A 12876-nucleotide genomic window follows, 5' to 3' on the forward strand; every position below is an offset into this window, starting at 1 on the left:
TCACCTTCACAGTATAGGCTGAGCACCACTGAAGTCAACGGTGAAAGAAACAAAAAGGAATACAAATAAAACTATCATTCATCATAAGCTAACCCCCCCCCCCCCCCCCCAAAAAAAAGAACTGTGGTTTTATTTCAGCCTTGTTGCCTTTTCCAACATACCAAGTTGCCTTTCTCAATTTACTTACAGAAGTGCACCACAGTAGCTTCAGATGTAGCACCAAATATACAGTCGCTTTATTCAAAAAACAATAACTAGACAGTTCTCAAACACCAGCAGTAGTTTTAGTATAAATCGTCATTTAGAACCCCACTACACAGTTAAGACACTAAATTTGTTATTTGTTATGTATTAAAAGAGGGTAGGCACTAAATTTAGAGACTAAATTGACTATACCATAAGGTTTGCATGCTTATGCGGAACACTTTCATGAAATATGACTGACAGCAGACGGCTAAAACGAATTTATTTCCATTTTAATGCTTATAAATAAAGCGTGACTTCCTTCTGCGGACTCATTGCAATAGCCATCATGGAAACGTCATTGTTGATAGCAAAATAATGTGATGTTCAAGATGCTGGCGATGCATTTTCAAAGCGTTTGGCAAAACACGGCCAGGAGACGCAAGTGCATGTCTCCCACCTAGCTCTGGTGTTGATGAACTTTAGTGCACATGTGAAATTGAGCAGACGATGAGTGAGTTCATAGTCGCCAGCGCTTTGGTGGTTTGTGAAGTCTGTCAGGTCAGGTACTCACGACTCATGCCACTCAAGGGTTATCCACCCCAAGTGGTAGAAGTTTTGAAATCCGGAAATGTATAATTGAAATCATTTTATATTAGATTATTGGGGCATCATCATGCATATGCTGGCTGCTATTGTGGTCCTCTAGATGCTGTGTATTACCCAAGAATAAAAAATCATGACTTGAGCGTTTGGTGCCTGTGCTCTTTTAAATGGCACACTAATGTTGACTTCCAATGGCGGAGTTGGAGCAGCCTACGGACTCCGCGAGCGAGCACTCGACTCTGGCGTAGAGCAACGCCTCCAGATACGCGAGTGGAACACAGCCTGTGCCGCCAGAGCAAGGCAGGAGCGGAACTTCTATCGCCGAGTTACCCAGGATACCTTGCGTGTTGTCATTTCCTTCCGCTGTTTGCTCCCAGCACCGCCCCCGCACCGGTCACTTGTCTCTTCAGCGCCGTTCACCTGTTGTTTTTTAAAAGTGCAGAATGGATATCTCACCAAGCATGCAACAGCTTTTGCTTCCTCACGAGTCGTGACCGGTGGCGCCTCCCAGCAGACAAACGTGGTAAAGGAAATGCGTCACGCAGAGTTCTGGTCGACTCCGGCGATTTTGGTGGAGCATCTTTTTCTGCTCCACGGAGTGACTCCCGCTCTGAATCCCCTCCGACTCTCTCATTGGAACACCTTACTCCCGCCTCACTCTGTCATTGAAACAAACTTGCTCCGAAACGAGCAGAAAAACTTGCTACAACTCCGCCATTGGAATTCAACATAAACTGGAGTAAGAACTTATTTCCAGTAAATACCTTTAAACTTCCTCAGAACTTCTGAGCTTGACACATCCATATTGCGACTGGTCAGGTTTGTCAACTTAGTAGATGTCTCAATCTCAATCTTTTTTATTTTCTTGATCTTCTCAATGGCTTTCTCTGGCTGAAAACACAAGTGTGCAGCTAAATGTGAGTTTCAAAAAATGTGAGGCTTAATGGACATGCACAGCAAGAAGCAGCTTCTGTCACAACTACAATACAAGCACAGTGCTATAAAATGCTGATCACACAAATCAATCGACAAGATCAACTGTGGTTGAATAAGGTATGTTACTAGTGCCAACGTTTTGACAGGAGGACTTGTCTTCATTAAGGTAACAAAACTTTTCACTGGCAGCATTTAGATAAATCCCTCTCCCCCTAGACACACTACTAGGGGAGGAGAATAAGTGGATGCATATATTAGGGTGAAATAAGTCGAAATGCTCAAAAGGGGGAGTTCTGATAGCAAAGAAATGGGGGGGGGTTATATTTTTTGTCTTTTTCATCCCTGATTCCCCTGATTCTTCATTAAACTTAAAGCTTCCCCTGTTTGAACATTTATGATTCCCTCGCCCTATAAGTGTACCTGCTTATGCTCCTCCCCCATTGGAAGTGGGAGAGTGAGCGACACGTACAACTCTTCTGGTTGAAACGTTGGCTACAGAGACACCTTCTGTTCTGCCACTGTTGATAATTTCAATCTTCTGTTAGGAAAGCAACAACCAGAGAGACAAAATATACACTGGCAGCTTCCCAACAAAGTGACTACAAATCTTGTGAAGATATGCATGCCTGTAAGAGGTTTCTTTTTAATACATCGCAACAGCTGAACTTCTGTATTTCTAAATGCATTTATGTAGATAGTGCTCCTCAAGCAGTGAGATTATCAAGAAGGGCCCCAATAGCCACTCTAGAGGTGTGCCATTGACAAGACCGGCTATTAAACCAGCAAGGAAGGCTTCTGACCAAGCGTTCACAATAACCTCTTGTGTGAAGCTGCCCCCTCAATTCAAACCAAGAGTGCAGATGTTCAACCAAACTAAGGGCTTCAAGCTTCAACAGAGCATGATGTAAGAACACTTGTTTCAGCCATGCAGCATCACTATTCTTGTTCATTGTGAACTTAAGTGACATATTATATGTTAAAAGTGCGGGCCTAAAGTGCCCTTGCAGAGCAAGATATGCATCTTTAAATGTTATGTCCTAAAGCATGCCAAAGTTACCCCAGCATTTAAAAAGGGAGATAGTTCATTATTAACGAACTACCAACTCATCTGTGTGCTGCCCTTCCTCAGTAAAATAATAGAGAAACTAACTGAGAAATGCCTAACGAATTATCTCAACAAATTTCAGATTCTTATGCGTTATCAGTTCAGTTTTCGATCAGGATATTCTACAGATCTCGCTCTAATATTTCTCACAGATTATCTAAAGAAAGCTGTTAACGATGGTAGCTATAACAGCTCTATATTTGTTGACCTAACTAGAGCATTTGACACTAAATCACCAGATACTCTTACTAAAACTAGAAGTAATGGGAATATCTGGTCCTGCCTTGCTACTAATCCGTAGTTACCTCCATAATAGAAACCAGGTGGTCAGTGTTTCCGGGACTTACTCAAAGCAAATAATGACTAATGTAGGGGTACTACAGGGGTCCATTTTGGGCCCACTTTTGTTTTTAATTTATATTAACAATCTACCTAATTTTATCACGCACTGTAATTGTTTGCTGTATGGTGACGATACTACAATATTTAACTTGGATAAAAGCATGAACTGCCTAGTAGATAAACTTAATGCAGACCTCCTCAACATATTACATTGGTGTAAATTAAACAGATTAAAATTTAATCCAGCTAAAACTAAGTTCATTGTCTTTACTTCACATCAATGGTCATTAGTTCCTGTTCCTTCCATTTACATGCCACGGCACTCAATCCAGGCTAGTGATGACTGCATGTATTTGGGCGTCAGACTAGATGAAACTTAAAATTTCACCACCACATTTCAAAAGTAAAAATATAGATGTCCTATGGTATATGCATCTTCAATTGAGCTCGTCCCCTTTTCTCGCATTCTATTCTGTTATCATTGTATTATGCATTCATTCCTTCACATATTAACTACTGTATAATTACATGGGGTAATACATACAGTACTCATCTTGCGCCACTACAAACCGTCCAGAATAGAGCAATCAAAATACAGTAATAACCTTTAGCTCATACTACACCAACGCCAAACAATTATTACAAGTCAATAATATCTTTACAGTATCCGACATAATTAAATATAATCTAGGTATCTCGTTATATAAACATATCAACAATCAATTCCCCTTTTCTTTCATTCCGTCTTCTTTTCTAGACATCACTAACAGCACTACATTTGCTCTTAAGAAAATTCTCATCTTACCTTAAGTTTGAACCAACTAGGGCAAGCAATCTGTTCATTTCAGCGCTTTTTTATTATGGAACTCACTACCATTTGTTTTAAAATTAATGACACTACATTCAGTTATTACAGAATTCAAAAAGTTCCTTCTGAACAAACCGAGCCTTATGTAACATTTTTTTTTTGTATATGCCGCATAATGCATGCATTTGCATTTTCATTGGTTAATACTGAAGTTTATATCATGCTTATTAATCACATATGAAACTGTTTAAACTAGCCCATTTTCTGTTCAATTTGTTCATGTTTCCGTATGTTGCTTAACTGATTTAATTTGTTTTCTACAGTTTTTTTTAATTGCTATCTTTCTCATTTGTTTTTATAGTTGTATTTATTACTGTTGCTGCATTAACTAAGTTTACTTTTCCTTTCGTATATACCATGTACAGGAGGTCCCAATTCAATCGCCGACTCCGGGACCTCCTTCTGTATACTACATGTTGTAATAACTTCGTATGTGGTAATAAAATTTGATTCTGATTTTGATTCTGATTGCACATGCTTTCTTAAATAAACAAGCATATTTAACCCCAGGAGGTATTAAATTGTCTGTCAGAGGGTCACGGAGTCTGTAATAGTTAAAGGCTAAAGAATTCCTAGTGTAGTAGATCCACTGCGCTACCTCAGTTATTTATCAGGTGATATAAGCACATGTAGCAGTGGAGACAAGCTGACAAAAAGTATACACACCTTGAACTCCAGGATAATCTTTTCCACCTCAGGATTTTTGGGCTTGCCACTTTCTGCACACAACAATGGAGAGCATGCTGTTGTTTGCCATAAAAAAGTGCCCAGTGAATATCTTTAGCACTTGTGCAACAATGGCAGCATGCCATATTTACTAGAATCTAGGCTTGTATCCAATAAACGGAGGATTAAAAAAAAGAATGTAATCTAACCAGTGTATCAACAAAAAGCAAAACACTATTTATTCTTACCTATACCGAGCTAGTCGCAAATGTTTTATGCAATTATGCACAGCACATCAAAAGCTTATTCTTGTATCACTCGCCACCTGCATCAACACCAGGTGCTAACTTGCCAATTTGTTCCTCCTATAACATGTTGTCCTCAGTTCTGTCTATTGCTACTGGATTGAGCCACTTGCAAGAAAGTTGTAAGTTCAGGTTAGCAGCAATATGTCTCCATGCAAGTTTGTGCATGACCATGCCAGGCATTAAGCCACTTAATGGGCTTCAGCAGAACTCTTACTTCTCTAAAGCCAGAGAAGTCCACAGAGACACTGCTCTTTACTCTTCCAAGTTCCAGAGCATCAGGTGCAGACAAGAGTGTGTCGTCTTGCTCTATCATTGCTGCATTAATCATTTCACGCTCTTCTGCCATCACACGTGCTACAGACTACTCTGACAATGCCGAACAACACATCATGCCCCTCACAGAGTAGATGCAACAGACAGCTTTAGTTACACGTACGTAGAGACTTCACGTACGCAAACGTGAAGAGCCTACGAACCTTACGTGCACGCTATCTGAAACGCTTTTAGCTACACGTACGCGACGCGCGCCAAGAGGGACCACGTAGCTCCATCTATCAGGAAATGTGAACACGGCGGTAGCCAATTCAATTGTGTCGCCGTGTTTCGATGCAAGCTGTCTTCGCGTGCACGGCCCACTATCGCTTGTTCGCGAGCTCGCGAAACTCCCGCGCGAAGCTGTCTACGTGCGCAACAAACGCACGCAAAGAATTGAATCGCACATACGTCCATGAGACCAGCACGTGGCCGCTACGTTCTATGCATGCGCACTGCTTACACGTAGAAGCTCTACGTACGCAAAGCCTCTACGTACGTGCAACTAAAACTGTCTAATACCTTTGGCAAACCTTTGACATGCATGAATGCGTGTGTTTCACTATTAGCCAGTGATGTAGCCAGTGATGATGGTAGGCAATGGTAGCCAATGATCACGGTAACCGATGGACAATCATAACAGCATAAGAATCTACCACCACCTTTCTTCACAGTCAAGAGCTGAAGATCAGCATAAAAGCACTATGGCAACTGCACTCAGCTAAGGGAAGGAGTACCTTGCTGATACCTTGCTCCAGAGTTCTCTTGGCACTCAGATTCACGTGAGTTAATGCAAGCCATCATATGAGCTGAGTGTTGTGCGATCTGGTGCCACAAAATCTGGACTCTTATTACACTGTTTTGGTGAAAAGCTTAATGTACAATAGCTAGCCCATCATAACATGTGGCTTGTCATGTTAGCAAAGGCACATAATTGAGATCACATTATTGTGAATTCATTAATTCCTTTATCATTATGTCTGTACTCAAAGCGAGCGAGCAAGTGAGCAAACACATTTGCTACAATCATGCTAGGCTGTATGAACATTTTCAAATATGCTTCTCATATTGCGAGTCTGAACATAGATTGCTTCATCTTTATGTTTTTGATTTTCAAGTTAAAATAAAGAAATGTGCGGAAAAAAAACTCACCTTTTTTTTCGGCCTCCTTAGGCAATTTGGTACCATCTGCAAATTCAATCATGCAATTTATTTATCAATAGCTTTGGCAGTGACGTTCATAGAGTATTAATGCACGATGAGGTAGAATGTACACAAGTCGCATACAACCTACAGAAGAATTATGTAGTCAGTGCTGTACTCGGAAATTGTTTTCGGGAGCAGCTTTTGCAGGGACAATGGTGGCCATCTTGAAAGTTTCTATTCACTTATTTATGCGTATGAATCAAGCAGAACAATGACCATATGACAGTATATGCATATGATATATATACTTCATGATATGTACAATAATATAATGACAGATATGTTAATTGTGCTGAGCAGCATATTGCCGCGACAATAATTTCAGAAGTTGTCAGGACCCCTTAACCCTTCTCCTGGTTATGGGCCTGTATGTTGTGAAAATATAATTACGGCGCAGACACTGCCAGAGTAAATGGGACTAAAGGCTTCTTTTGGGTGCTTGAGAAGGCCTAGTTTCTTATGGTACATTCGACTGGTTGCTTTGAGCATGCTAGGGCACCCTCACAATGCGGTTTACATTTGCCTGGTCAAAATCAAACACATTTGCCTGTTTCATTGAGAGCGCCCCCCTCCAGCGCAGTGTGCTCAGAGGTGCTCTCACGTTCAAGCTTGGAGCGTGATTGAGATCCATCAGAAACTCGATCACATGGTTACGCCGATTGCTCTGGAAGCAGTTAGCACATTCGGCCAGAGCAGGCTTTCTCTGGCTCCAATCTGGAGACTGCTCTGCACCACTGCAAGCTGAGTTGGAGCGCAGTAGGAACCAGTCAAATGTACCTTTAGTTTCAACACATAGCACTCAGAAAGAAAAGCCGCGAATGACATGGCATTTGCTTAAAGCGATATACTGAATTTGCCCATTATGTAATGGGATAGGTTAAGGCCACTGCGGAGGAGCTTTCTACGCAGCTTTCTGGCCTAGCCAAAAGTTTGTTTTGGAGCAGAAAAACAGGCTTTTGAAGCATCTAAATGCATATTTTATAGTGGAAAAATTGGCTTTTAGACAAGCGAGACAGCTTGCAGAAGGAGGAAGCCCTTGTAGTGTAAAAAACCGCTGTGCCCAAGAACGGGTGCTAATGATGATTGTGTAACTGCAGAAGTTACTGCCCTCAAATAACAAATGTAAAAACGTATGCACTGTGTCGTTTGGTATGTCACTAAGTGTAAATGAGTGCTGTACTCTAGTTTCCAATGCCCTGTAGGACTACACTCCTGTATTGCACAAAATGAGGTCAATGTGGAACTTACTTCAAGGTGACAAGACATGCAAATAATAACTAGCATGTAAAAAAAAGAAAGAAACCCATGATATTTACCTTTTACAATGTAAATGTGTATGCTAATAATATACTACTTGAAATGACTAGACAAACGCTCGGCTTGGTGAACTGTCATGAAGGAGGGACTTGTCATGTGCCCTTTCTGTGTGTGGCAATATGCTTGCGCTTTTTATCAGTTACAAATACTGACTAGTTGGCACTCTTATTATGCAATATTTTGTCCTGAAGAGCGTTGCCTTGCCTTCGGCAAGCGAGACTGCCCACTTTCAAGGTCGCTGAAAATTTTGGTCGTTGCAACGTGGTTAACTGTGAGCTCAGCTCTCAACATCTTCGCAGTTTACACTTCCTATTGGAGGAAGTTAGATGGTGGAAGAATGATGTTGCTTGTGATAGTAAAGCACCTCAACTTCAAGAGATTATTTTCGTTTTCAAAGGTAACAGAAAACACCTTTTGGCACAGCTTTGGAGCAGACTTGTGAAAATGTAGCGGGATTTAGCAGGATTTGCCATTTGGAGCAGTTTGGAGCAATTGGAGCAGCAATGACATCAGTGCCCATCTGACAGGGGTAAACACACAGTATCCTAACGCTTTGCACGTTTTTGTGCCACTGCTCACACCGACACATAGAAGACGAACAACCGTGCATTACGCTGCATGCACAAACATGATTGTCATATGCAGGTGCCTCGCAAGCTGTGTCAGCACGAATGTTGGGTCTACAATGTAAAATATCAATTTGTGGTTTTCCTGGCAGTAAGAGCAGACAACTATAGCATTGCAAACAAAGGCAGAAACAATTACTTGCAATGGATTTGAACTGAACAGAATTTGTGGTCTGGCGCTCTTTAGCCATACTTACTTGGCCCTTGCATCACAAAACACCAAATTCATTATAATTTGTGGCATTGATACTGAATTAATATACAGACATTTAAAAAACACCGCTAATAACAGCCCCATAAAGTTCACGCCAGAACTCCTTAAACCTTGTTAAAGTTTTCGCTTACACACATACTTGCAGGAGGTCTTTCGACAGCGAAGGAGTCTTGACAATGTCTTGAGAGAAATACAAAATGAGGCAAACATTTTATAAGGCTCTTGCATTAGCCAAGGCCACAACATCATTGCAAAGAAACCTAGAAGTCTTTTCACAGTATACATCAGATATTCCTTCATAATTAAAATTTGTATTTCATGAGTGCACAATATTCTGAGAGCGATACAAGCTTATTTCACTGACATGCTGAAAGCTGTGCTCACCATCACTAGATAAGTCATGTTTGGATCCAGAGCGGTGGTGGGAGCCTGAGTGCTTTGATTCATCTGTAAAGAAGCAGAAATAACTATCATTGCATAACGGGTGCCACTGCTCACACCGAAATGTAGAAGATGAACAACCGTGCACTACGCTGCATGCACAAACATGGTTGTCATATGCAAGTGCTTCGCAAGCTGTGTCAACACGAATTGTCAACACGAATCCACTACACGCTTATACAATGCAGTGCTGCCCACCACTGGCCTGTGGCCCAAAATTCTTAGGGAAAGGGACATTCTCATATGAAGTTATATTGTACAGCATGCTGACATGACAAAATGCTTATTTCTGCTATGTTTATGCTTTTTTCTGTTTGCTCATAAATGTGACTGCAGTAATACTGGGAGGTATTCTGTAACTGTCCACCTAGTGGACATGTTCACTTCATCTGCTTCTGGGCCTGTATAATGTAAAACTATTCCAATATGTTTGCAGTCCAAATCGGGCATTAGCCTTCCGTGATAAGCCAAAATGGCTCGGGCTCTGCCCATTTGGGTGCCTGTCCATATGGGCTGGACCTGAACCATTCTGACCTATCCCAGAGGGCTAATGGCATAATTGGAATAGCAACAGATTGGAGTAGTTTTACGTTATACCAGCCCTGAAGTTCTGACTGGCTGGGGGTGCCTCGCTCCTTCTGATGCAGCTCATCCAATCAGAACTTCAGCAGCATACGAAATGAACATGCTCACTAGGTGGACACCTATAGAATACTCCTCCCTCATGTCCCCCCCCCCCCCCAAACAGACACAGCCGAGCATCATGCAAACAGGCTAAATGGAAGAAGCTGATACACACCTCAGATATTGAATAGATGCCAACACTGTGCAATAATAAACAGCCTTTTGATTGATTGATTGATTGATTGATTGTTTGTTTGATTGATTGATTGATTGATTGACTGACTGATTGATATGTTTTTATGGCACTAGGTCCAGTTAGCCTTTTGCAGCTTGACAGAAGAGCAGCTGCAACTAAGCTGCAGTAATATAACAGCTCAAGGGAAACATCACAAAGTGGTACATACTAAGCACTGGAAATAAGCCCTCAGTTCATTCATCCTTCACTGACACACTTTGGCTATTTCGTGACGTTACTCTCATTTATACCTGCAGCTGTCTAAAGCGAAGGTCTTCTCAACTTACGTAACATTTCCTTGAGGCCTTTTATGAAGTCTGAAGAAAAAACAGAGCGCTCAGCCCAAATGCTGAACACCCTGTCCACCTGCTTGGTAATGCGTTCGTCCCGAAACAGGGGGGTCTGCTCGGGAAGGACATCGCCAAAAGATTCAACAAACTGCTGGACTCCTTTCCGCTTGCCATTTTGAAGCACGTCGTTGGCCAAGTACAGCATGGTCAGCCGATGAACAGGTTTAGCTGCACATAAATCTAGCAGTGAACTTTAAATGACACCAATACTTTTTAAAGTCATGAGCACACTGAATAAGATTTATTTGTTAGTTTAGCCATTTCTTTGTAATCATACAAAAGTGGGCATTATATTTCATAACAAAAATTACATTTGTTTTCTTGCAGCATCCAACTGCACATCACTATACTGAGTGCGGCTACAGGTGTTGCCTAGCAAAGCAAATCAAGACAAACAAAGAAACTGCAAAGCTAGCAAGGTAATGTGAATTGCTTCTAACTGCATTACAACAATTTCTGCAAGAATGTCTAGGCTAAGTAAACAAAGGCTATGGAGCAAACTTGCACCATAAATTAAAAGACCACATATGAATAAGCAAAATGAGCTTTTAGAACAGTAAGCATGTGAGCATGTGCCCACATGCATCTACAATTCACTGAGCTCTCTAAAGTGGGCACAGTACAGCATATTGGGAATGTGCTCAAAAATATTAGAAATCTCTGTCATAGCATGCTTATGAATGAAGTGAAAGAAACACGCTATATTTACTTGTGCGAGTCCCGCCCTTGTATTTAAGCACACATTTCCCACTTTGTATTCCGTAAATTAAATAAAAGAAACAGAAAAAGTTTCAAGGGCACTTGCATCTATGAGCATGAACACAGGGGGGATGTAGTAAACATGCATCCCCTCCCCCTTCTGTGGCCTGCTCAAAGCAAGAGGGGCACAGTGTGTGTGTGCGGGGGGGGGGGGGGGGGGGCAAATTGAGTGCCCACTCATTAGTTCCACATGCTATGAGTGCCTTCCATGGTAGATTTTACCTTTTGTTGAGCGGGGCATTGCACTGCTTACCAGCTATGCTTCGCTCATAAGACAGCAGTCAAAAGAATGCAGGCCTTTAAATAGGGGAGGACAGGATGTGTAAACGCTATAGAAACTTTACTCAGATTACCAATGTTTGTTGGAATACCGAGTTTTTAATGCCAACTGTCTTGAAAAGTACAATTCATGATTTTTGTGGAAGTTGATTTCCATTTCTTGGTGTTTCTAATTTGGCTGTCTTTGCTTGTGCTAAGGAGATTTTTCAAAAGAAACTTACACATTTATGTGGGACACCTTGTGGATTATTTTGTAAAAAGAGTGAGCAATTGGTATAATTTTTTTGCAACAGTTTGTGTTATAGTACCTGAAGCATGGTTGCAAGTAATTTAAAAATAGTCTGAGGATAAACTACACATTGTAGAACAACCAAGCATACTAGAATGTAGACGTCTGATAAGCGAGTATTAAATAGGTAATAAAAATTGTGTTCTATCGTGCCTTCTCAGTTCTTATGGAATGTCTGCCAAATGTTTGAGTGTGGATAGCGTGCAAAAAAGAAAGTGAATGGGAAGGGGCAGTGAAAGATAGTTTGAAAGAAGAGAGGTGAAATATGTTATTAATTTGTGAATAGGACTTCTGCACAACTCATTGTAAACATTGTCAGAAATATGTGTAAGCTCTAAATTAATATATCAAATTTGTCCACTTCAGATGCTCTAACAGATGCAGTTTACAGAACTGCAATATGTGCTTTTGGTGCAGAGCTAAAGATTGGTAAACTTCATGCTATTCTTTTTTTTTTTCAATCCTAACAATTCTCGAAAATTTTTACCAAAAATTCAGGCCCTAAATCAAACTTTCACTTCCCACAGCCACTGGAATTTATCTTTCTCTCTCAAATACAACAAATTTCATTAAAGTTGGTCTAGGGTTATCTCAGAAAATAATTTCTGCGTTTTACATATACCTGAATAGGTGGCATCGGAGTTGGGCCCTAGCTAAAGCTACCTCTTAAGAATTCTCTCTTTTAAAGAAATAGCAAATAAGAACTTTTTCTTATTTCCTTACCTTACTTTCATTCAAAAACATGCAATAAAACAAATTATTATTGACTACTAAGCAATGTTGTATTGCAGCTTCATCTTAATGAAGCCTTCGCTTGTTGCACATGACCCTCAGCGGCTACCGCAAGGAGTCAAGAAAGGAAAAAAAATAAGGTGACTGGGGTAAGCTTAATCAGTAGCAGGAGGTGCCCTCTTCATCTTTCCAACACAGTTTAACACAACTAGCAGAGCAATTAAATCACTGCAAGAAGTTCACCTTAAGCTCAGATGTGTCCCTCTGTAGCAATTCCAGAGAAGAATGAAAAGCTCAAGGCACATTCCTGCGATACAAAATTTTCTATATCGTGCTCACTCATTCGAGAAGATCAAAAAATGATGCTAACCTCACCCAAAATCAAGCTAACAAGAACTAACATCATGCATTTCAAGAGGTTTTGCATTTCAAGTGCATTTCAAGAGGTTTTGGATTTGTTGCATTGCTGGAGAGCTGA

The 12876-nt window shown here is 40.8% G+C and overlaps 1 protein-coding gene across 1 annotated transcript in view; it reads right to left on the minus strand.

Annotated features, from left to right (window-relative positions):
- Window positions 1-12876, minus strand: part of LOC135904577 (regulation of nuclear pre-mRNA domain-containing protein 2-like) — an 89107-nt gene that overhangs the window by 20161 nt on the left and 56070 nt on the right. The window contains exons 2-6 of the mRNA XM_065435440.2: window positions 10277-10507; window positions 9074-9136; window positions 6479-6514; window positions 4707-4759; window positions 1554-1680 (exon numbers count right to left, since the gene is read on the minus strand). Of these exons, the coding sequence (XP_065291512.2) occupies window positions 1554-1680; window positions 4707-4759; window positions 6479-6514; window positions 9074-9136; window positions 10277-10507 (510 nt within the window). The remainder of the gene's footprint in view (window positions 1-1553; window positions 1681-4706; window positions 4760-6478; window positions 6515-9073; window positions 9137-10276; window positions 10508-12876) is intronic.

Source organism: Dermacentor albipictus, chromosome 1, assembly GCF_038994185.2.
Source record: "Dermacentor albipictus isolate Rhodes 1998 colony chromosome 1, USDA_Dalb.pri_finalv2, whole genome shotgun sequence".
Lineage (NCBI taxonomy): Eukaryota > Metazoa > Arthropoda > Arachnida > Ixodida > Ixodidae > Dermacentor > Dermacentor albipictus.